Source organism: Arvicanthis niloticus, chromosome X (assembly GCF_011762505.2).
Source record: "Arvicanthis niloticus isolate mArvNil1 chromosome X, mArvNil1.pat.X, whole genome shotgun sequence".
Lineage (NCBI taxonomy): Eukaryota > Metazoa > Chordata > Mammalia > Rodentia > Muridae > Arvicanthis > Arvicanthis niloticus.
This window is the reverse complement of record NC_047679.1, coordinates 111,288,541-111,311,115: the sequence shown is the minus strand read 5'-3', so window position 1 is coordinate 111,311,115 and position 22,575 is coordinate 111,288,541. Positions and strand designations below refer to the sequence as shown.

The following is a 22,575-nucleotide window of genomic DNA, read 5'->3' as shown; positions in this document are numbered from 1 at the left end:
GATCTGGGATAAAACAGCATTGTCAGATCTGGAAAAGCAAACATTTGCACTAGATGTCCACTCTGATTGGACCAGCATGGGCCATAGAATAGAATGTGTTAACTGGATGTACTGAGGTCACATGGTATTCATCTGGAAACAGACATGAGGAGAGTAGCTGAAATCAGGTTTAACAGACACATCTGGTTTTCCTAGTAGACTTCTGGGTGGTGAGAAGACTTTATGAAGCAGGAGGGTAAAGAGTTCAGACCCAGAGTTAGACATTTTGACCTGCAGGTGTACAGGGGGGGGGGGGGGGGGCTTAAAGGGCGCTGGAGTCTCTTACTTTGGAATAAAGTCCCACAGGGTTCCAGGAAGTGAGGAAAATAAGGAAGGGCTTGGAAATTGAAAGACTGAGGAAACCCATCCACTCATAGAGGATCTTCACAATGCAGCCCTGCCTCTGCTCTCAGCCCTGTGCACACAGGGCACAGCCAAGTAGGAATAAGGCACTCTTCCTGTTCAGCAGAAAGGGAGTGCTGGGAGGGAGAGTCTTGACCATGGAGACTAAAGTTCATGGAGCACAGGGTGGAGGCAATGCAAGAAAACAGAAGATACCTCAGAACACCCTGTTCCACAGCTATCAGGCCAGGATGGCTTTGGGCATATTTTCAGATGTGACAGTCATTGAGTTGGGTCTCTCATAGGATGAGAGAAGTAAAACATTCGTCTAAGGTCACCACTTGAGGTATGTGAAAAGGAAAGAGCCTGGGCCTTTACAGGAATTATGTGGACACCTGACGTGGACAGAAGTGCCCCTAACATGCATAGTAGCATGACTCCACCTAACCCAGCTGTCCCTATATTGTGCAGACATTTTAACTAATGGAATCACAGGTAGGTGTGAGCCTTTCCCCTGACAGCTCACCTCTTCACACATGCACTATGGGAGTGGGAGCCAAGCTCTGAGGCCCCTAGTGTACAGAGGGCCTGAGTCCCTTCATAGTCAAGTTGAGAGCTGGAGGGTGGCCTGAGAAAGCCTCACTCCAGGTAGAGGTTCAGCAAACTATGCACCTTCCCAGAGCAACAACAGACTGGGTTGGACAAATCACACTTGTGGCCCTTCTGGGTTCGGGGAATCTGTAGGAGCCAGGCACTGGCTTCCTTGATTATTAGACAGTGCCACAGTCACCTGGAGTCGAGGTGAGGGTTCCCAGTGGTCTGGAGATAGTCTGATCCACACAGAGGAACTGAAATGAATGAAACTGCTCCCCTGAGGTAAACCTGGAATGAGGATGTGACCCTCTGGCATGCATGAGTCCCCAGCTCCAGTGTGCATCCCAGGACTTTGCACACAGGTGATGATTTCTGAGATTTCCTGAATAGATAGGGCTTGGTCTATTTCAGGGACAAGATGGGAACAGGGGGTGGATTATGGAAGGCCCAGCCTAGATACACAGGCCTTGCTTGATCCAACAGCAGCCGTGCAGATGTTCCTGCATCTACAGGGCACTGACTTGTCAGGATAAGCCCTGTGTAGATCTTTCTTTCCCCAAACTCATCCATAATTTGGAGATCATTTTTTTTTTTCTGGAGTTGAGGACCAAACCCTGGGCCTTGTGCTTGCTAGGCAAGTGCTCTACCACTGAGCTAAATCCCCAATCCCTTGAAGACCATTTTGTGAGCCTAGAGCTCTGAGGAAGCCTCCCTGACTGCCCCTCTCCTACCTTTTAGCATCCACGTCCTGGTTCCTGGGGAAACTAAGCCGTTTTGTGAGGTTTCTGGAAGGAAGATGTCCTTGCCTTGCTTCCTGAGTGGAGATGAGTGCTTAAGGAGGAAAGAAATGGACCTTGTAGGAGAGCTGGTCACCAAATGAGGCAGCTGGTGCCTGAGGTCAGCCTAAAAACAAGTGGAGTCCACATTACATTTCCTTCTTAGGCACCCTGGAAGGCACCAGGTTCAGGCTTTCCCCAGGGAAGGGCTGCCTATATAGCAGGAAGAAAGTAGGTTCCGAGAGTGGACTGGGGAAGCTCAGCTGTAAGGTTAGAGGGATCCCAAGAATATATAGTTCAGTCAGTGTAGAGTGTACTTCCCCAAATTTGGTCTTGTGGAAATGAGCCCCTTCCCCTCCCAATAGTCTGTGGGGGTGGAAATCAGCCCATGGGGTCTATCTTAAAGGTTCCCAGAGAGGAGGGAACAAATGCCTTTCTTGGTCAATATGCAAATCAGGGCCTCAGAGCCCAAGCACACAAGCCTAAAGAGTCAGCTTATTTGTATCTTCTTGAGGGTCCTACATCAAAGTTGACCGTGAATGTGGGAATAAGCCTTCTCAAGCCTCTGCGGCACCATCTACAATGAAATCCATGTCCATGTCCGCAAAGGTATCCCGGAACTTGGGGACCTTGGAGCCATTTTGGGAAGTACCTGAAAGGAAACAGCCAGGCCAGGCCGGCCGCTCTTCCTGCATCCGGGAAACTGAAGTTCTCAGAACCATTTGTGACGTAAGCGGTCCTGTTCCTGCATCCGGGGACTTGGACCAGCGGTTAGAAGCAGCCATTTTGTGACATGACTATCACCATGCCGGTTATGCCGCGCTTTCTGAGTCCAGGTGAGTGTTTTTAGGGTTGTCAAAAGCCCCTTTCGGAATAGAATGTTGATTGATTTTAGGATAGGATAGTCCAGTGTTGATACTGGTTAACGTGTCACCAAGAGGGGATTGATAGTTATCATAAGCGCCTTGCTGGGAGCCAATTTCACAGGTCCAACTGCCGCGGAGTCAGGGTGGTCACATTCGAGAGAGAGCATCCCACAGTGCTTTAGCTGTAACAAGGGGGAGAACACAGCACCAAATGGGCCCATTTGCCAGAATTAGCCCTCTGCTTAGCCAGTTACTATAGAGACAAAGAAAAAGGAGTGATTTTTAGAAGTTAGGTTATTCATAATAGTCGCTTCGCATTCATTGTATTTGTGGCACGCAAGCGGACAGTAGAAGCTCCATTCTATCTAGGACACAACCGAATGGTATTCCCATTACTGTGTACTTTGGAAAATAGGCCTACGCCACAACCTCACCTAGGGCTCAGGCATGGAAACATTTTTGGTTTCAGAAAGATGAGAGGCCCCAAACCAGACACCAGACAGGCCAGAACAATCATGCTACATTGTGTTCTTTTGGCAGTAAAAGAAACAAACCTAGACTGACTAGAGGTGTTAACCCTTCCTCAGGCTTCCACATCTGTCTCCTAGGATTTGACAATGTGAGAGCCAAGGTTCTTTAGGTTCTTGCTGCTTATAGGATGTCTAAGTGCCCACTTGCTGGGATAAGCCCTTTCCCATCCTTTGACATACAAAAGAAGTTCCAGGAGGGGAGGTCCAGTCTCTCAGAGGAAAGGAGACAGCCAGTGGGTTATTGAATTAATAGAGTCTGACACCTAGAATGGACCAATTTAAAAAAATAATAGCATCCTTGCCATTCAGAGCACAAGTGGGTCTCTATATACCCTTGTATCCTGGGATGCCTTAAGGAGTAAGGCCTCAGTAAGCCTTTGCTTCAAGACTGTGGTGTGAAAAAGAGGAAGAGTATTTATCCTGGGAGTAAGACCTCAGATATATAGGGGTAAGGAACCAGGACAACCAAGGAGGAGCAATAAGACCTCTGATAAAAGACATGCAAAAGGTTTCAGCTCTGCAGCACAGAATGTTAGTGGGGATCCACTATAGATCAACGATGTTATCTCTGACTTGTGGTTTCAGTGGTAAATTGGTATTCAGAGGTGGCTTGGGCCTGAAAAATAGAACTAAGAGTCTGGAAGAGGTGTGTGGGGATTCTGCAAGAAAATGCAGGGCCTGGCCCCTTTGGCTAGTCTTGAGAAGCCCATGTCCAGGTATATCCAGAGGCAATACATCTTGACTTCTGTCTCCTCTCTCAGAAATGTGAGCCTGTCAAGTCTGGAGTACAGTCGGAGCCCAGAGTGTGCCTGGCTTCTGCATCAGAGGAAGTAGCAATTTTGACCAGGAATACAGGTAAGCTATCATGGTCAAAAATGAACATGTGAAGGGGACCCCGTCCCCCAAACAGAAGACTTCATAAAGCATGTATGCCCTTGTTCCAGTGCCTGGGGAGCCCTGAGTGTGTGTGTGTGTGGGGGGGGGGGATGCTGCCCATGCCTTGCATGGAAAGCAGGGATCTCAAGATGGAGAGCTAAGATGCCACTCAGCAGAAATGAGCCCAGGACAGGTGGCCATCACTGCAAGGAGCACAGGGAGTGATGAACTCTGTCACAGGCTCAGTTCTCCTGAGAGGATTACAGGATCTCAGAGCGTGGACTTCACCAAAGTGGGAATCCTCCTTTGAACCTTGTTCTTGATTTAGTAGGCACCCGGGAAGAGAGGATCCTAGGGGTTGAGCAAAGGAGATTCCATACCAAAGCACAGATAGTGGCTCCTAAAGAGATTTTCCCGAGGCACTGTCACACAAACAGTCCAGAGCAGGTCTGTCAGTCTGAGTCCCCTGCCCAGGTTCCAGGCAGAAGTATAAAGGAGCTGAAGGGCCTGCTTCAGGTCTGTGAGGAAAAGTCAGTTCTGTGAGGACACATGGTAAGAGTTGACAGTCCCTTCCTCCACAGAGAGCCCTCACTACCTACCTGCCATCCTGAGAGCTGTGGGAAAATGAAGGCATTTGGGGTGAATTCCTTCTCTCCTGCTCTTCTGCCTTTCTCACAGAATAACCACTTTCCTTAAGAACCTGGACAGTAAAAGCAGAATCTGGTAAAACTAACCATCGTTCAAGGTGAGAATCGGGCTGTTGTACTATCTGAGCACAAACAAACCACACGGAGTTGGGCTACCTCTTTAAGTGATTGCTGAACAGGTATCAGGAGGTGGGAGGTGCCCTCACTGCCTTCTGCTTCACCTCAGAGACACAGAAACTTACTCTGAGAAGAATTTACCTCAGGCAAGGGGAGGAATGCACAGGGGTGGGGGATGGGGGTGGGGGAAGAAGCCATGTCTATTCTTCCTTGAGGCCGGCCATCAGAGGCACATGCAGGAACTTTGTCCCTTGGCCTTAGAACAACCCCTAAGCAAAATCCTGTTAACAAGGGGTTTTGTGAGCTGCCCAAGGTACAGCTTTCAGAGACCACTCACTCCTTTCCTTTCTCCCTCAGACCTGTGAATTCATCCTTGTCAGCTGCACATTTTCCCCGCTTCTGTTTCCAAAGAAACCCAGCATGGAGCCTTCCAAGAACAGCCGGAGAGACAGCACTCAGTCTCAAAGGGATACAAGGGACCCGGAGGGTGCCCAAGCCTCCAGAGTTGAGGCAGGGGAAGCAGAGGCCATTGACACCACCTCAGAGAATGTGATGGGTTCATCCCAGAGAGCTTCCACTCACTCCTCTGCAAGGGCATCTATGGATGCCTCTGGCAGCCAAGCAAGAGAAGTGTTTGACCCTGACATCCCTAGCCAGGAAGTACTCAATGCTAAAACAATTGATGTAGTTCTCTTCTTGCTCCTTAAGTATAGGAGACAGCAGCACACTTTCTGTAAGGCAGAGATTCTGTATACGGTCATCCGAGGTTATGAGGATCACTTCACTTCCATCTTTGCTAAGGCATCTGACTGCTTGAGGCTGACGTTTGGCCTTGAAATAGTAGAAAAGAACCCCCGTGTCCATTCCTACTCTCTTGTCCATGCCCTTGGGATCACCTACGATGGCATGCGTCATGGTTTTCCAGGTGTTCCCAAGACGGGCTTAGTAATCATGGTACTATGCATCATCTTCATAGAGGACAATTGTGCCAGTGAGCACGTGTTGTGGCGTGTATTGAATAACATGGGGCTGTATGCAGGGAGAGATCATTTTGTATATGGAGATCCAGGGATTCTCGTTACTGAGCATTTTGTGCAGGAGGGTTATCTAGAATGCAGACAGATGGCAGGCAGTAATCCTCCTATCAAGGAATATCTGTGGGGCCCAAGGGCACATGCTGAAACCACCAAAATGAAAATATTGAAGTTTTTTGCCAGCATCGTTAAACAGGATCCCAGATCTTATCCCACTAGGTATGCAGATGCTTTGCAAGATGAGATAGATAGGGCCTAGGTCAGGTTCACCTAACAGATGGTACTATGTTCTGACCAGCACACATTCTACTGTACTGGCCGTTTCCATCCAACATTAGGTCAGGCAGACTCTATGTACCATACCCTCATTTGAGAGCTGGCAAGAGGGGACTGTGAACCATTCCATTCTTCCTGTACTGACTGTGACTCTCGGGGTTCCTTGTCACACCATCTTGCTACTTTTACTCTAGCACACATTCCAGTATGCTGGCCGTTTCCATCCAACATTAGGTCAGGCAGACTCTATGTACCATACCCTCACTTGAGAGCTGGCAAGAGGGGACTGTGAACCATTCCATTCTTCCTGTACTGACTGTGACTCTCGGGGTTCCTTGTCACACCATCTTGCTACTTTTACTCTAGCACACATTCCAGTATGCTGGCTGTTTCCATCCAACATTAGGTCAGGCAGACTCTATGTACCATACCCTCATTTGAGAGCTGGCAAGAGGGGACTGTGAACCATTCCATTCTTCCTGTACTGACTGTGACTCTCGGGGTTCCTTGTCACACCATCTTGCTACTTTTACTCTAGCACACATTCCAGTATGCTGGCCGTTTCCATCCAACATTAGGTCAGGCAGACTCTATGTACCATACCCTCATTTGAGAGCTGGCAAGAGGGGACTGTGAACCATTCCATTCTTCCTATACTGACTGTGACTCTCGGGGTTCCTTGTCACACCATCTTGCTACTTTTACTCTAGCACACATTCCAGTATGCTGGCCGTTTCCATCCAACATTAGGTCAGGCAGACTCTATGTACCATACCCTCATTTGAGAGCTGGCAAGAGGGGACTGTGAACCATTCCATCCTTCCTGTACTGACTGTGACTCTGGGGGTTCCTTGTTATACCATGTTGCTACTGTTACTCCAAGGCTCATTAACTGGACATTTTAAAATTCATAAATGTCACCAATAATGCATCATACTGTTGTTGCTTTGTTTCATTATTTTATTATTTTATAAACAAATGGGGATGACTTATGTCTAATTTCTAATATGTTTCAAGATACCATGACATTCTAATAGGAACTACCCAAGCAATGGGAAAGAACTTGGCATTTTCCTGAAGAAAACTAGATAAAATTATTTTGATTGCTTTATTAGTTTTATTCTCCTGTTCTGGCTAGCTAATTAAAATGAAAGCTAATGTAAGGGGAATGTGAATACAGTCTTTTTCCCAGGCCTTCACTGAGCACCCACTACACAGAGGTCCTGTGTTAGCAGGGAGATTGCAGAAAAGGCTTATTCATCCTTTTCTGCGAAAAGGTGAAGTTCAGCCACAACAGCCCTGTCAGCAAGACAAGTGAGAATTCCCTTTATATCATAAATATAAGTACAGGAAGGCTGCAGAGGGGTCCCTGGGGCAAGAAGTCCTTTGCCAGTGGTGTAAACTAAGGCAGTAACAGGTCTTAGAAATATTTAGCCAGGATTAGGTCCTTGGAAGGTGTGAATGACTCAGAACTGAGTGAAGGGAAAAACTGTTCTTGAGCTGTCATTGTTGGTGACAGGGAGGACTCGGGGTAGGGTGTCATTCGGTGACGGAATACTTGGATAACATACAGTCAGGAAGGTTGTATCACTAGCACCTAAAAAGGGATACCAAAATGTGTACAGAGGAATCCTGTCCTGTTGCTAGAGTTATAGATGAACAAAGCACATGTACGACATGGTTTTCCCTCACCCTCCGTATAAGGGACTCCTCACACATAGGGTAGGATCATAAGAATGTGAGGTTTAGAACTTCGATGGTCCTCTTCTGTCTCCCTGGTTAGGAGAGACACAGCCAACTATCAACATCACTGTTTGTAGTATGTATTAGTGTTTTGCCTGCGTGTGAAGTATGCCACATGTGACTCTGGTGCCCTCAGAGGACAAAAGAGGGTGCCCGAGTTACACCTCTGGCTCATTTCATGGAGCCAGAGTTAACAACCGGTTGCTAATGTTCATGTGAGTGTTGGAAACTGAGTCTTTCCTCTGCAAGAGCAGCAAGTGCTTAGCCAAAGCTCTAGCCGAAGACAAATTGAAGTTTTAAAAAAATCATTTGTGTATGTGAATGTAAGGGTGGATGTGTGTGTGCCTAGGTGTTTGTGGGGATGCCAGAGGACATCTTTCAAGTTGGTTCTTCTTCCACCTTTTGATGGCAGGACTTCAGTTGTTTCTGCTGCTGCCCTCTTGCCCCTTCTGCTCCATAGAAGGTTTCTGTCTTCCCTGAGCTCCCCTTAAGGAGTGCTCATATTTTTAACCAAAAAAAAAAAAAAATTGTTTACCAAGCCTCTACTATGACAAAAATATGGTATCTTACTACCGTTTCCTACATTATGGATTTCGGAACAGACTACAGTTTAACATGTTGAAAAGCTATCTCTTTGTGGTAAACTTAATAAGATTCTTGTAAGCTTCAGGAGATTCACTTGGATCTACCTCTCATGGGTCAAGTGGACTCAATTCCGGGTGTACGACTGTCAATCGATAGCCTAAGTTCCCTACCTGTTGCCTATTCCAGAAGGTGAGATTTCTCCCCTGGTTTTGGGACTCCCCTCCCCAACCACCAAGACCAGGGGCCTAAGGGTTTCAAATGTACAACCAAACAAAAGGTTTTGTTCGAACCTATTTAGCTTTTATTTTCTGCGTCTAATATATATATGTGTGTGTGTTTCAGCATTCTGCCAAGCCCAGGTGTTTACTCAGAGTCTGCATCCAGGACAACTCCAGAGAAGCCACCCATGGGTGCTCTGGTCTACCTTCACAGACGCTTCTCTACTGGGCCTGAACTGTCCTAGTTGCAGATGATCCACAGAGCCTGGACAGCAGTGAAATAGCCAGCTCACCCAGGATTGACCAGCATCCCAATTTTCTTAGGTTTCCCCAAAGACAGAATGTTGCCCTAAAGTCAGCAGGAAGTAGTTTAAAGGACAGGATGACCTCAGTCCTGCCCCACCATCACCCCTTCCTAATTTCTCATTTATAATCAAGCAAAAATGGAGGAATATTGGCTTATGGACAATTCTGCTAGGCTTTGCCCAACAGCTACCTAGCAACAGCTTGTGTCTCTGCCCTCTAGGTGCCAGCAAGTATATAAAGAGAACTGCTTGCTACCCCAGCCCTGCTTCCTTCTTTTTCACCCTTTCTCTCTCATGTGTTCTGGCCGGCCTCTCTTCCTCTCTTTTTCACTTCCTCTCTTGCTCTCCTCTTTCTGTCCTTTTCCACCCCCTTTCTCTGCCTCTACTTCTTTCCAGGTCCCCACTTCATTCCCCCTCAATAAATGTTTTGTATACTAGACCTGTCACATGGTGTGATTCCTCAGAGGTAAACCTTGGCAGGGCCTGCCAGGGGTTCCCGCTGCTGCCTCATTATACTCGTTATATTTCCTAACAGTTCTTTCTCTGGGAGCCCCCAAGGATCCAGGTAAGTTGATTCTGTTGTTCTTCCTCTGGAGTTCCTACTTGCTTTGGGTCCCTTAATCCTTCCCCCAACTCTTCCATAAGACTCACTGAGCTCTAATGTTTGGCAGTGGGTTTCTACATCTCTTTCCAATGGCTTCTGTGTGGAATCTCTAAGAGGAGAGTTATTCTCGGCTCCTGTCTACAAATACAACAGATGATCATTAATAGTGTGAGGGATTGGTGCTTGCCCATGGGATGGGTCTCAATTTGGGGCAATCACTGGTTGGCCATTCCCTCAGTCTCTGTTCTTTGTCACCGCCCATGTAGTAGGGAGGACACATTTTGGGTCAAAGGTTTTGTGGGTGGATTGCTGTCCTTAACCATTCCACTGGGAATCTTTCCTGGCTGCAGGAAGTGGCCACTTCAGGACCTATATCCCTCACTGCTAGGAGTCTCAGCTAGAGTTTCCCCCAAAGACCCCAGGGGCCTCCCTTCATGCCAAATCACTGGCATGCCCTAGATTTTCCACCCCCCACCAATTTCTATTCTCTCTTCCATGCTCTCCCTACATCTGATCCCTCTAGCACATTCGCCTTCCCATCCCCTCTCCCATCCAGTTCCCGACTTCCATCCACCTCCAATAACTATTTCATTTCTCCTTATGAGGAAGATTCAAGCATCCTACCTTAGGCCCTCCTTGTTACTTGGTTTCCTTGGGACTGTTGATTATAGTATAGTTATCCTGTACTTTATGGCTAACATCCACTAATAAGTGAGTACATACCATACATGTTCTTTTGTGTCTGGGTTACTTCACTCAGGATGATATTTTCTAGTTCTATCCATTTACCTGCAAAATCACGATATGTATACACACACACACACACACACACACACACACACACACACACTATATATATATATATATATATATATATATATATATATATATATATATATATATATAATCTCATTGGGGTTCACCACATTCCCCTGACTGGTTTCTTTCTCTCTTTTTTGGGATATTTTATTTATTTACATTTCAAATGTTATCCCTTTTCCTGGTTTCCCCTCCAGAAACCCCCTATCCCATCCTCCCCTCCCCCTGCTTCTAGGAGGTTGCTCACCCATCCACTCCCACCTCCCTGTAGGCATTCCCCTACACTGGGCATTGAACCTTCACAGGACCAAGGGCCTCTTCTCCCATCGATGGCTGACAAGGCCATCCTCTGCTACATATGTGGCTGGAGCCATGGGTTCCTCTATGTGTACTCTGGTTTGTTTAGTTCCTGGGAGCTCTGGGGGGTCTGGTTGGTTGGTATTATTGTTCTTCCTATGGGGTTGCAAACCTCTTCAGCTCCTTCAATCCTTTCTCTAACTCCTCCATTGGAGACGGTGTCCTTGTTCTTAATAGCTGAATAGTATTCCATTGTGCACATGTACCATTTTTTTTTTATCCATTCTTCAGTTGAGGGACATCTGGGTTGCTTCCTGTTTCTGGCTATTACAAATAAAGCTGTTATGAACATAGTGGAGCAAGTGTCCTTGTTGTATGTTGGAGCATCTTTTGAGTATGTGCCCAGGGGTAGTATAGCTGGGTCTTATTCCTAGTTTTAGAAGAAACTGCCAAATTGATTTCCAGGGTAGTTGTACAGGTTTGCAGTCTCACCAGCAATGGAGGAGTGTTTACTGTGCTCTACATCCTTGCTGGTATGTGTCAAAGCACAATGTTAAGAGAAGGAATGGAACACCAAATTTCAACAGGTGTCCAAGAAGCTGAGGTATGTAATGACATTTATTTCTGGAGTTTCACTGTAGGCAGTTAGCTACCCTGTGTCCTGCTGCACTGCATATACTCCAGTATGTCCTGGAGAACTGTGATAGTACCGCCACCCCAGGGGCAAGGGGACTGAAAGAAAGTTCTGATGGAACTAACAGCCTCCTGTCTTTAGCTGTGGTTTCCCTCACAGGAAGTACTGCATCAGGGGCTTTACATGTTTGTCACCAACAGTCCCGATGGATAGACTATCAGACCCTCTTCCTGAGTGAAAAGCACTGAGGTGCTCAGAGTATGGGGATTTTCCCATCTGTACCTGACAGGTTATGTGCTGTGGGGAGACCATGGATTAAATACACCCAGAGACCGGGGTTTCTCACCCTCTTAGCCCAAGGCCTAGTGATACAGGTATGTTTGATTTCCCAGATGTCCTTGAATAGCCTCAGGAAAAGGATCTTCTCAGGTTCCCTAAGGGTGAAAACTATATTCACAAGCTGAGTAGAATCAAGGTGGATGGGGAATTCCTTGATGTGCAGAGAGTATGGGAGCATCATGGGTGGAGATGTTCACAGACCATTTTTGTGACAGTGCTAGGAGTCCAGGGATTCCCAGCCTAGGAACTATCATAGAGTAGGTGCTGCTGAAGGGTTCGTCCAAAGTAGATCATTCAATGTGACAGGAGAAGGATGAGAAGGATAGGAAAGGCAGGCCTTGTATAGCACAAGAATTATATTACCCATGACAAGTCCTGAGCTATGACTTAGAAAGATCCTTCAAGTGAATAATAACCTATCTTCAGGGATTCAGGCTGTGGTCATCAGAGATTAGCAGGGAGGAAGAAGGTTTCACTAGCCTACAGGGGAAGAAGGGATATATATGTGTGTGTATCTGTATATGTAGTAGCCCTTATATAGGTATTTCTGCACCCAAGATACTCAAATCCCCAAATCTGTATGATGCTAGCCTAATAACACACTTTGCCTAGAAACTATAGCATTATGTAGGAATAGAATGAGTTAAAATTTTACTTCTGAAATAGGGAAGTATGCTGAGTTCTGCTAGCTTGTTAAAGACCCCTCCTCTTATCTTGGAATGGGAAATGTTGGCATGAACCTGAGAGGGGAGGGGGAGGGAAAAGGAGCGGGGGCAGGACCAGGTATGGGAAGAGACAGGATTGAAGTTCAGAGGGCCAGAAGAGCGAATAGAAATAAGTAGCAGTTGGGGGGTGGGGAACTTGGGGAACTACTAGGATCCCAGATCCCAGGGATGTGAAAGGCTCCCAGGACCCAATGGGGATGACATTAACAGAAGTACCCAACAGCAGGGAGATAGAACCTGAAAAAGATCACCTCCAGTAGATAGATAGGGACCCCAGTGGAGGGATGGAGACACCCACACATCTAAAATTTTTAACTCAAAATTGTCCCCATCTAAATGAAATGGAGGGACAAAAATGGAGCAAAGACTGAAGGAAAGGCCATCCAGGGACCACCCCACCTAGGGATACATCCTATCTGCAGACACCAAACCCCAGCACTATTGCTGATGCCAAGATATGCTTGCAGACAGGAGCCTGGTATGGCTGTCCTCTGAGAGGCTCTGCCAGCACCTGACCAATACAGATGCAAATACTCACAGCCAACTATAAGACTGAACCTGGGGACCCCAATGGAAGAGTTAGGGGAAGGGCTGAATGTTGGCTCCTTGCAGCTGGCAGGTCCAGGCGAGAGGAGAGAGAGAGAGAGGTCCTGGTCCAGCCAGGTCTCTCCGGGGCTGAGTGGGATGGTGAGTGTCAACAACCCAAAGAAACACACCCAGCTGGGAGTCTTGTTGAGCAGGAACTCAACTTTAATGTATCAGCCTCTTGTTTATCTAAACTCAGAGCATAGGGAGGAGAGGTTTTGGTGGGGTGAGATGATGTAGGGGTTGGGGAAGGGTGGCAGAGGGTATGGGTGACTGACAGGGCCAATGGTAAAGCTGTACATCAGCAACAGCTGAGCAGAGGCAGGGCCAAACAGGTCTTGTTGAGTCATTCCAGGATGGAAGTGATTAAGATAGGTCTCAAACTCGAGCCAGGCTTGGGTTTGGCCACAGGCCCAAACCAGGGCCAAAATAAGTCCCAACATCTCCCCTTTTGTTTTTGTAATGAGCAGGTTACATGGCTCTTGTCTTAGGTTGTCCCCCGCATGTCGATCTTACCCGTCTCTAGATACCATGTGTCACTCTGGCTCAAAGGGGCAGCGGATGCTCCATGACCTGTATTAGGTTGTCTCAGCAATCTGAGATCTTACCCATTGTTGGTCAGGTGGAGAGCTGATGAGGGGTGTTTATAGGCAGAGGGATATGTAGAGCCTGGTTCAGAAGAGACAATTCTTTGGTAAAGGACCTCAACTTGGTGAAGCTGGACCACCTCTAGCCTCTGATGGATAAATTGAGTGAGCTTATTGAGCACACATGACCTTACAGTCAAGATAAGGGGAAGGAGAAGGAAGGGTTCAAGGAGGGGGAGGAAATAGGGTAATAGGCCAGGGGGAGGAAATGGGGTAATAGGCCATAAAATCTAGTCCACAATGGGTTGTCTTGGAACCGACTGTTTTTTTGAAGATCTCTCATGCTCCTCAGAGGTCACCAAGTCCTCCCTCAGTCAGGATGGGGAGCAGCTTCCATGTCATTTTCTTGATCATCTTGGTCTCCTGTGGGAGAAGCATAGGTGGGTTTCTCAAGGAAGGTGGACTCCCTGGAAATGTCATTGTGAGCCTCCCCTTGTTGAGCCATGTACTTTATATCTCTGGCCGGTATCCAGATTGGTCTTTTTTTCATTTTGGGGAAATATGCAGCTGAATCCCCTCCCGGGTGTCAGGAGCAGGTCTGGTCCTCTCCAGGCTCCTGTCAGTGGGTACCTCCATCTGACTCATATTGAGCTATAGGAAATGGAGGAGGTTCAATGTCTTTGAAACGGGGTCAACTGAGAATTTTCTTTTGAAAAATTTAAAATATTTAAAGTGAACGATGCCTTTTTTAGCTCATCATGTGGGGGTGTAAAGACTCCCCCTTTTGTTTTTGTAACTGAGACTTTAAGGCTTGATTTTGTCTTTCAACAATTGCCTGTCCTCTTGGGTTGTAAGGGATGCCTGTAGTGTGGGAGATCTTCCACTTATGGAGAAACTCTGAAAAAGGTTTGCTTGTAAAACATGGGCCATTACCTGTTTTAATTTGATCTGGAAGTTGGAGAATGGCAAAACATTGAAGCATATGGCTAAGAGCATGCTTAGATTTTTTGCCAGCATGGGCCAATGCCTAACATGCATGGGAGAAGGTATCAACAGTCAAAAAATATATTTTAGCTTCCCAAATAGGGAATAGTGAATAACATTGAGTTGCCAAAGATTATTAGGGCACAGCCCCCAGGGATTGCTCCCCATGGGCTGGAGGGGAGGTACCTGTAAGAATGGCTGACAAGACCTACAGGTATGAATGTTCTTTTTAAGGTCTTTTATGGGGACCTGGGGGTATTTATGTCTCAGGCCCCTTCAGTTGACATGAGTTAATGAGTGGAACTGAATCACCTTGGCAACAGTACGGCATTGTAAACCTGATGCAGGTTGATCTGCCAGGCAGTTTCCAGTGGATAGAAACCCTGGGAGGTCTTGATGACCTTGAAGTTGTTGGATAAAAATAGGATGTTGTCTTTGTTTCAGTAGGGTAAGTGCCTGAATCATGAGGGGGGGATAATGGGGACAGAATCAAGCCTACTTTACTACATAGAGACTGTCAGAAAACAAACTAAAAGATTCAGAAATCATATCTAACATCATAACCAGTGCAAACAATTCTTTTAATTGGGCAGAGCCCTCAATGCCCTCAATTCCTTGGAGGTCTGACTTTATAGGTAATGGGCCTTTGTCTGATGAGGAAGGAGGAAAAGCAACAATGGAGGACCCCAGGTGCCCACCATCTGTAAAGACGGTGGGATAATTTGAGTTGGGGCTAGAAAGAAAGAGTCTGGGGGCTTCCATTCAAGTCTGAAAAGGGAACTCATCCACTTATATGGTCCAAAGTGGCAACCAATTTTGCAGGGGAAAAACCTCTAAGGCTAGAGCAACCTGCTATTGTTTCTCTGTAACCAAAGGAAATCTATATTTTTAAATGGAGTAATGAGGGCAGAAGGCTCTGTTCCAAAGAGCGTAATGGAAAGACCTTTCCCCTTAACAATGCAGTTGGCCAGCTGGTTGGCCATAGAATAAACTTGAGGAGACCCTTCCACTGAAAGGTGGATCCAATGGATGGGTTAACCCTCTTGACCAAGTGGCGCAGTGCACAATGTTTCTCCAGGGAAAATATATAAAATAAGGGGTAGGTTGGGATCATATCGTTTAAGGGTGGCCAAATCAATGGACTGTTGAATCTTGTTCAACAGCTGGATATGGTCAGAAGTAAGCACTATAGGATAGGGTTGGAGAGGAATAAAGCTGAGTTCTCCCACTGAGTGCCAGGCTGGTTCTTTGTGGGTCAGTTCTTCCATAACAAAGCCAGCCACTGTAAAGGAGGTTGTAGCTTACTATTCCTATTGCTAGGTACATTCAGTGACTTTGGCACCAGAACAGGAAGATGTTAGCTGAGGAGCCCACAGTGGCTCATGTGGACAATGGCATGTCAAAAACTGTGACTTTCACAATCTCTTTCTTCCCTATCAATCCCTTCCGACCTAAGGGACTAAACCCTCTATGTGAGTAGACAGCATTAGTTTTCCTAAGAAAGTGCTATAGTCTGGGTGTCAACTACTTTCCAGTCCTCCATTGTGAGAAGTCAAGTCCTTCTATTGCTATTTGATTAAATGTGTCCATTGACAATTTCATAAATGTATACAGGGCATTCTAGTCATACTCATTTCCTACATGCACTCTTATGTCCCTTACACATCTGTCACCGCCACCACCACTGCCCACATTTATGCCATTTGTTTTTTTCTGTACTTGACTAGTCTTAATCAAGACCTACTGTGTGGCCACGGCTTTAGAAATATCCAGTGGAACCCAGTGGGCTCACTGTTTTATACATGGCTGAAAGCAATGACTGCCCCCTGAACAGGAAACAGTAATTGCCAATAGTTCAGCATGGAGAAGTAGATTCCTGTTCTGACTAGTTTTATCTCAACTTGACAGAGGGCTATAGTCTTCTGAGATGAGGGAACCTCAAATGAGAACCTGCCTCCATAAGATCCTGCTGCAGACAAACCTGTAGGGCATTTTCTTAATTAGTGATTGATGGGGGCGGGCAGTACATTGTGGGTGGTACCACATCTGGCTTGGTGGTCCTGGGTTCCATAGGAAAGCAAGGTGAGCAAGACCTAAAGAGCAATCTAAAGACAAGCACCCCTCTGTGGCCTCTGCATCAGCTCTTGTCTCCAGGTTCCTGCCCTGTTTTGAGTTTCTGTCTTGACTTCCTTGGATGATGGACTATGATGTGGAAGTATAAGCCAAATATACCCATTCCTCAAGCAAGTTTTTTTTTGTGGTCATAGTGTTTCATCTCTGCAGTAGCAATCCTAACCCAAACAGTAATTGCTATCAAGAGTGGGGAGGATTGTGGAAGGACTTGAAAAAATTAGCTAGAAAAAAAGCCATCAAGCTTTCTAAGCTTGGTGAGCTGTTCTCAGGGAGCTTGGAAGATAAGCGTGTTGAGAGCAATGCAGAGGGTGGAGGCCTGGCTTGTGAGGTGTCAGAGAGGAGAGACACTTAAAGACCCTTTGGGTATTTTCTTTAAGAATCTGTGTTACTGGTCAGCTGGAGCAGACAAATTGGTTATGATTAACAGGGGACAAGGAGCACTACAATGAAACCTTTCCTATACTGAGATAATCAATGCTGGTTGACTGAAACTAAGAAATTAGTGGGGGTCAAGAAGACACCCACATCACTGAGGTGAACTTTTCTGGGAATTATAACCTCACTATCAACACACAGAAGCTGTGTTCCAGAGGTGGCCAAGGATCCACCTTTTGCTGACAGCTGAACTTGGTAGTGTAAGAGTCACCCAGGTATCACTGGATTTGAAGGTGAATCTGGAGAGCACTAGAGCCTTGGCACTCTGTGACAGGACTGGAGTCCCTAAAGAGAGGCCAGGAGAGGCTACTAGTGGTAGAAGTGAAGCCTAGTTGCAGCAAGAGACCCCAGCATTTTAGAGATACCACAAGATAACTGCCAAGAGCAGCAGCAGGGGTGGAGTGGAGCCAGTGGGAGCTTACAAGGCAAGCTGTGTGTGCTGCAGCACACAGAACCAGGGGGATGACACAAGCCTTTTGGATGAGCCCCGAAGATTGTTGTATAGATCCCAAACATTGGAAACTGAGTTATTTACATAGGTCGAACTTGGTTTTGTTTTTTTTTTTTTGTTTTTTGTTTTTTTTTTTTTTTTTTGCTTCAGATTGTGACTATGTCCTGGTTCTTCCCTCTTGAAGTAAAGAAGTTGTACTGGCTAGCTAATGTGAATCTGGCACACAAGCCAGAGTTACCTCAAAGGAGGGAACATTAATTGAGAAAATGCCACCATACTTCCTAGTCTTATGTAAGACATTTTCTTGATTAGTGATTGATGGGGCTAGGGCCTATCCCATTGATGTGGTGCCAGGTGGCCCTGGGTTCTTCTATAAGAAAGCAGGATGAGCAGGCCATGGGCATCAAGCCAGTAAGCAGGATTCTTCCATGGCCTCCTCCACCAGCTCCTGTCTCCAGGTTCCTACTGTGTTTGAGTTCCTTCCTGTCCTGACTTCCTGCAATGATGAACAGTGCCCTAGAAGTGTAAGCTGAATAAACTTTTCCCTCCCTAAGATTTTTTGGTCATGGTATTTTGTCACAGCAATAGAAATCCTAAACAAGACAAATATTTAACTTATTTTTTTGAATTTACAGGACAGCAATCCTTAGTAAGCAGCACCACTTCGTGGCCTCTGCATCCATGCCCACCTCCAGGTTCCTGCCTTGCTTGAGTTTCTGTCCTGTCTTCCTTCAAAGATGAACAGTGAAAGCATAAGCCAAATGAGCCCCTTTCTCCATAAGTTACTCTTTGGCATGTTGTTCATCACAACAATAGCAAAGCCAACTAAGTCAAGCCCTATGAACCCCTCCCTCCCCAACTGAAGATTGGCTGCTTACATGTCCAGTCTCACACACGCTCAATGCAGACAAACCACCACAGTTGCTCTGAGAGCTTGTTTGTGTCATATAGTGAGCTGAAGATAGCATTTCACATCATCATCTGGCTCTGGAATTTTCCTGCTGCCTCTTCCTCAATGTCCCTGCCCTTGTTCCCAGAGGTTTAGATGGGATGGTATAAATGTCCTGTTTAGGGCTGAACATTTAACCATTATTTATTCTGGGCATCTTGATCAGCTGAGTCTCTATATTCAGCTGACATTTATGGCAAAGAGAAGCTTCTAGATTAAGCATGAGAGTGGCATTTGCCTATGGTACAGAGATAAATATTTAGACTGAAAGTTGGTGCAGTCCTTATATTTTTAAAGCATGGAAATTTTAAAGAAAGATTTAAAATTTTGGGACCTCAGCCCACTATTTCTCTTTTTCTTCCTGCTTTGAACTATGAGCAGCTAGTTCTGTCAAGATATGTAAGCCTCACCAAGGGCCCCCAAACATGGGAGCAAAATAAAAATCACTGCATTGAGAAACTGCCCTTACAGGAACATTGAGTAGTTCCAGTAGTAAGGACAAAACAATATATCATTCTCAGTCTTAAGAATGTGTTCTCTCTCCCCATTGTTGGACATTTCATTTAAGGTCCTTCCCTTTGAGTCCTGAGAATCTCTCACCTCCCAAGTCTCCTGTACTTTCTAGAGGATCCCCCAACTCTTACCCCCCCCCCCAGGTTGCATATTTCCATTCACTGCCTGATCTGGACTCAGTGGGAAAAGACTCACCTAACCCTCCAGAGACTTGAGGCCCCAGGGAATGGGGAGACCTGGCCAGGGATAGGGAGGCATCATCTTGAAGACAGGGGTGATGAGGAACTGTGGGAGGGTGGACCAGGAGGGGGGCAATGATGAGATTGTAAAAAAATAAAAGTAATTTTTAGAAAAGAATGTGTTTGCATGACTCTGTGTGTGTGTGTTCCATGTTCATGCATGGATGTGTGCCTGGCTGTGCGGTTGTGTGCGTGCATGAGTGCATGCATGTGTGTGTGTGTGTGTGTGTGTGTGTGTGTGTTCATAAGAAGTATAATGAAACAAAAGTGATTATCAATTTGATAGTGGTGAGGATGGAAATGGCTCAAGAGGAGGTAGCTGCAAGGGCCTGGAGAGGGGGTAACTGAGGGGCTGCAGGGAGGGTAACTGGAAAGGACCCCAGGGAGAGAAGTGATGTAACACTATTCCAATTAGAAACATTTTTTAAAAAATGAAAAACAAGGAATTTTTTTAAAAATATAGGATATTGCTGGGGGACAAAGTTTGCTTAAGGGAAATCTACCGAATCTAAGCCAGTTCCATTGACATCATTCCAGTGGGCTCTGCTTCATTTCTTAGTAAATGCAGGGTCTTGAAAGGAAATACATGGATAGAGCCCTCCCACCACCGTGTTGGTTCAGTCTAGAGAACATGGCTATGTCAAGCTTGGCTGTACATGCTGAGGCAGCTCACCAGCCCCAGAATCACAGTTCTGGAATGAAGGCTTAGAAAGTATGTAAAAGTCCCATCACAATGGCGCAAGCCTGTCTATACACGGACTGTGCCTACCATCTAGACAGACTTTGAGCTGAAGGACACCTGCACAGCATCTGCTTCAGGCCCTCATTTCCTTCTTTGAGATAAATGGAAAATAGCCTTCTTTGCACTACCCACTTACCCCACAATACATGGGCTTGAAACAAATGGCTGCCCCTCAGGCCAAAGTGGACCACATATTGGGGAGAGGGACAAAGGACCCTTTAGTCCTGGGCTGTGGATTTCCAATATAAAGCTTGTATTTCTCTACATAGATTGATACTAAAGATGAGATGACTTCATTCTGGGTCACTCACCTGTGGTGGAGGGTGACTTCCTTTTGGGCCTCCTACCCTACCTCACACACACTCACACACTCATCTGATCATCAGATGCACTCTGGTACCTTATCTCGGGATAATCAAATGTGGTTAAATCAGGTCTCAAAATCCAGTGTGTCATGGATCAGAAAAATGTCATCTTGGGAGAAGAGATGGAAGCCAGTGGCAATTCTATTGTGCTCCCCAGATTGGTGTCAAGCCAAAGTGTACATGGAAATTCAAAGGACGTATGGCCCTTTAATCACATAAGTGTTTAGAATAAAGTACACTCAGTGTGTCCTACTTGGGCATAGCACTATACAGGAGGCATCCTGACCCACTTGCAGTGAAACACATTCCTTATTAGGACCTATGTGAACTGACACAACCAGCCAGCAGGAGCAGTTGGAAGAGACCAATGCCAGACCAAGAAAGGGGTGTGTGGTGGGACAGGTAGATGGTGAAGGCAAGGCTAGACTATGCTGCTTTGAAGGGAGAGTCTTCTAGCAGCCTATCTTAGCTGAGCAGTCTTGGTATTGCTGAAGTTTGGGCTAACTGCAAAGGGCCACTAACTGTGGCCCTTGAGCAAAACAGAGTCTGAAGAAACAGACCCCTGCTGCCCCCTCCACCCCTTGAGGAGTGGGAGAAATCGTATCTACTTCTCAATGGATGCAGAGTGGGCCACATGTGCCTGTCAGAACACAGGAGACTGTTCTGGAAATCTGCTCAGTTTTGTTCACTTTCTGACTACTCCCCTACACTAAGACAGGCTCCTTCTCCAGACTGGCTGTGGGTCACTTTGTGACATCACGTGACAAACAATGGGCATGATGACTTGTTGCCTCACTACTGACTGAGGCTAGCATTCAGTGGCCACAGTTTGTGGGCGGCACATGTCCTGGAAGGATAGGCAGTCTGGACTATCTTTTGGGATGTTTAGTACTTCGGAGTCCAGACTACAACTGATGGCCAAGGAAGATGACGGTATGCCTGAGCAGTTTGCCAGCCAAACAATACCTGAAGGCAACCACTCCACGAGGCCTTTGAGAACATATAAAAAGAGCAACATCCCTGTAAGTACCCAAGAAAAAAGTCCATCTCTGGAGACACCTAGCCTATGTAACAATGGCTCTTCAGATAATGATAAAGATTGTCCATCAGCTGATACTGAGATGGAAGTGGCTGTGAATGAGCCCACCAACTACTTATGTTACCTCAGTTACAGCTCCATGATGTATCTATACAAGCTGTGCAGCTGTATCCTGAAAGCTGCTCTCTCAGCCATATCGATATTGGAGAACTCTTCAAAGGAAGAGAAGGAGCAAGAGGAAGAGGAAGAAGTGGAGGAGGAAGAGGAAGAAGTGAAGGATGAAGAGGAAGAAGTGGAGGAGGAAGAAGTGAAGGAGGAGGAGGATGAAGAAGAGGAAGAAAAGGAGGAGGAGGACAAAGATGAGGGGAAGGAGGAGGAAGAAGAAGTGAAGGATGAAGAGGAAGAAGTGGAGGAGGAAGAAGTGAAGGAGGAGGAGGAAGAAGAAGAGGAAGAAAAGGAGGAGGAGGACAAAGATGAGGGGAAGGAGGAGGAAGAAGAAGAGGAAGAAGAAGATGAGGAGAAGGAGGAGGAAGAAGAGGAGAAAGAAGAGGAGGAAGAAGAGGAGGAGGAAGAAGAAGAGGAAGAAAAGGAGGAAGAGGAAGAGGAGGAAGAAGAGGAGGAGGAAGAAGAAGAGGAAGAAAAGGAGGAGGAGGAAGAGGAGGAAGAGGAGGAGGAAGAAGAGGAAGAGGAAGAAGAGGAGGAGGGAAATGAGGAAGAAGAGGAAGAGGAGATGGAGGAAGAGCAGTATGAGGAGTATGAGTATGAGGATGAAGAGGACGAAGATCAATACTCAGAGGACTGTATAATCTGTATGCTACTCAAATTCATAAATATGTTTGTGAAGGCAGGGAGAACTCTTCCCTGAGAAAAATCACCATTTTCTCTGTAAACGAACATGTTTTAACTCTTACTTCAAAAAATAAACCTCCTGGTAGTAAATTAAACTTGGGCCTAGAGTCTGTGTGCGATGCTATCTAACCCTCAGTACTTTCCCCAAGCCTGGCCTTCTGCACACTTGGGTCAGCCTAGCCCTTTCATGGACAGTAGCAGCATTTTTATGACTTCAGCATCAGGGTGCAGAAGGGTGTGGCTACTGACCTGGTGGTGTCACCTTATACTACTGATGTGTCTCAGAGCAGGAGATTCCATTCTCCTGGGTCCCCATCTCCAGGAGACATTGTCAGGAA

General features: G+C 46.3%; 2 protein-coding genes across 2 annotated transcripts; both read left to right on the top strand.

Annotated features, from left to right (window-relative positions):
- Positions 1 to 4,697: 4,697 nt before the first annotated feature.
- LOC117695515 (melanoma-associated antigen 10-like) lies at positions 4,698 to 6,215 on the top strand. Its single transcript, XM_034486411.2, has 2 exons — positions 4,698 to 4,768; positions 5,145 to 6,215. Exon 2 carries the CDS (start codon positions 5,208 to 5,210, stop codon positions 6,078 to 6,080), a length of 873 nt encoding a protein of 290 aa, XP_034342302.1. The 5' UTR covers positions 4,698 to 4,768; positions 5,145 to 5,207; the 3' UTR covers positions 6,081 to 6,215.
- A 14,963-nt stretch (positions 6,216 to 21,178) lies between these two features.
- LOC117695132 (uncharacterized) lies at positions 21,179 to 22,305 on the top strand. Its single transcript, XM_076918471.1, has one exon. It carries the CDS (start codon positions 21,192 to 21,194, stop codon positions 22,251 to 22,253), a length of 1,062 nt encoding a protein of 353 aa, XP_076774586.1. The 5' UTR covers positions 21,179 to 21,191; the 3' UTR covers positions 22,254 to 22,305.
- The last annotated feature ends 270 nt before the right edge of the window (positions 22,306 to 22,575 follow it).

Excerpts from the sequence above, each read along its gene's own strand:
- LOC117695515 (XM_034486411.2), top strand. The coding sequence starts at position 5,208 with ATGGAGCCTTCCAAGAACAGCCGGAGAGACAGCACTCAGTCTCAAAGG.
- LOC117695132 (XM_076918471.1), top strand. The coding sequence starts at position 21,192 with ATGTCCTGGAAGGATAGGCAGTCTGGACTATCTTTTGGGATGTTTAGT.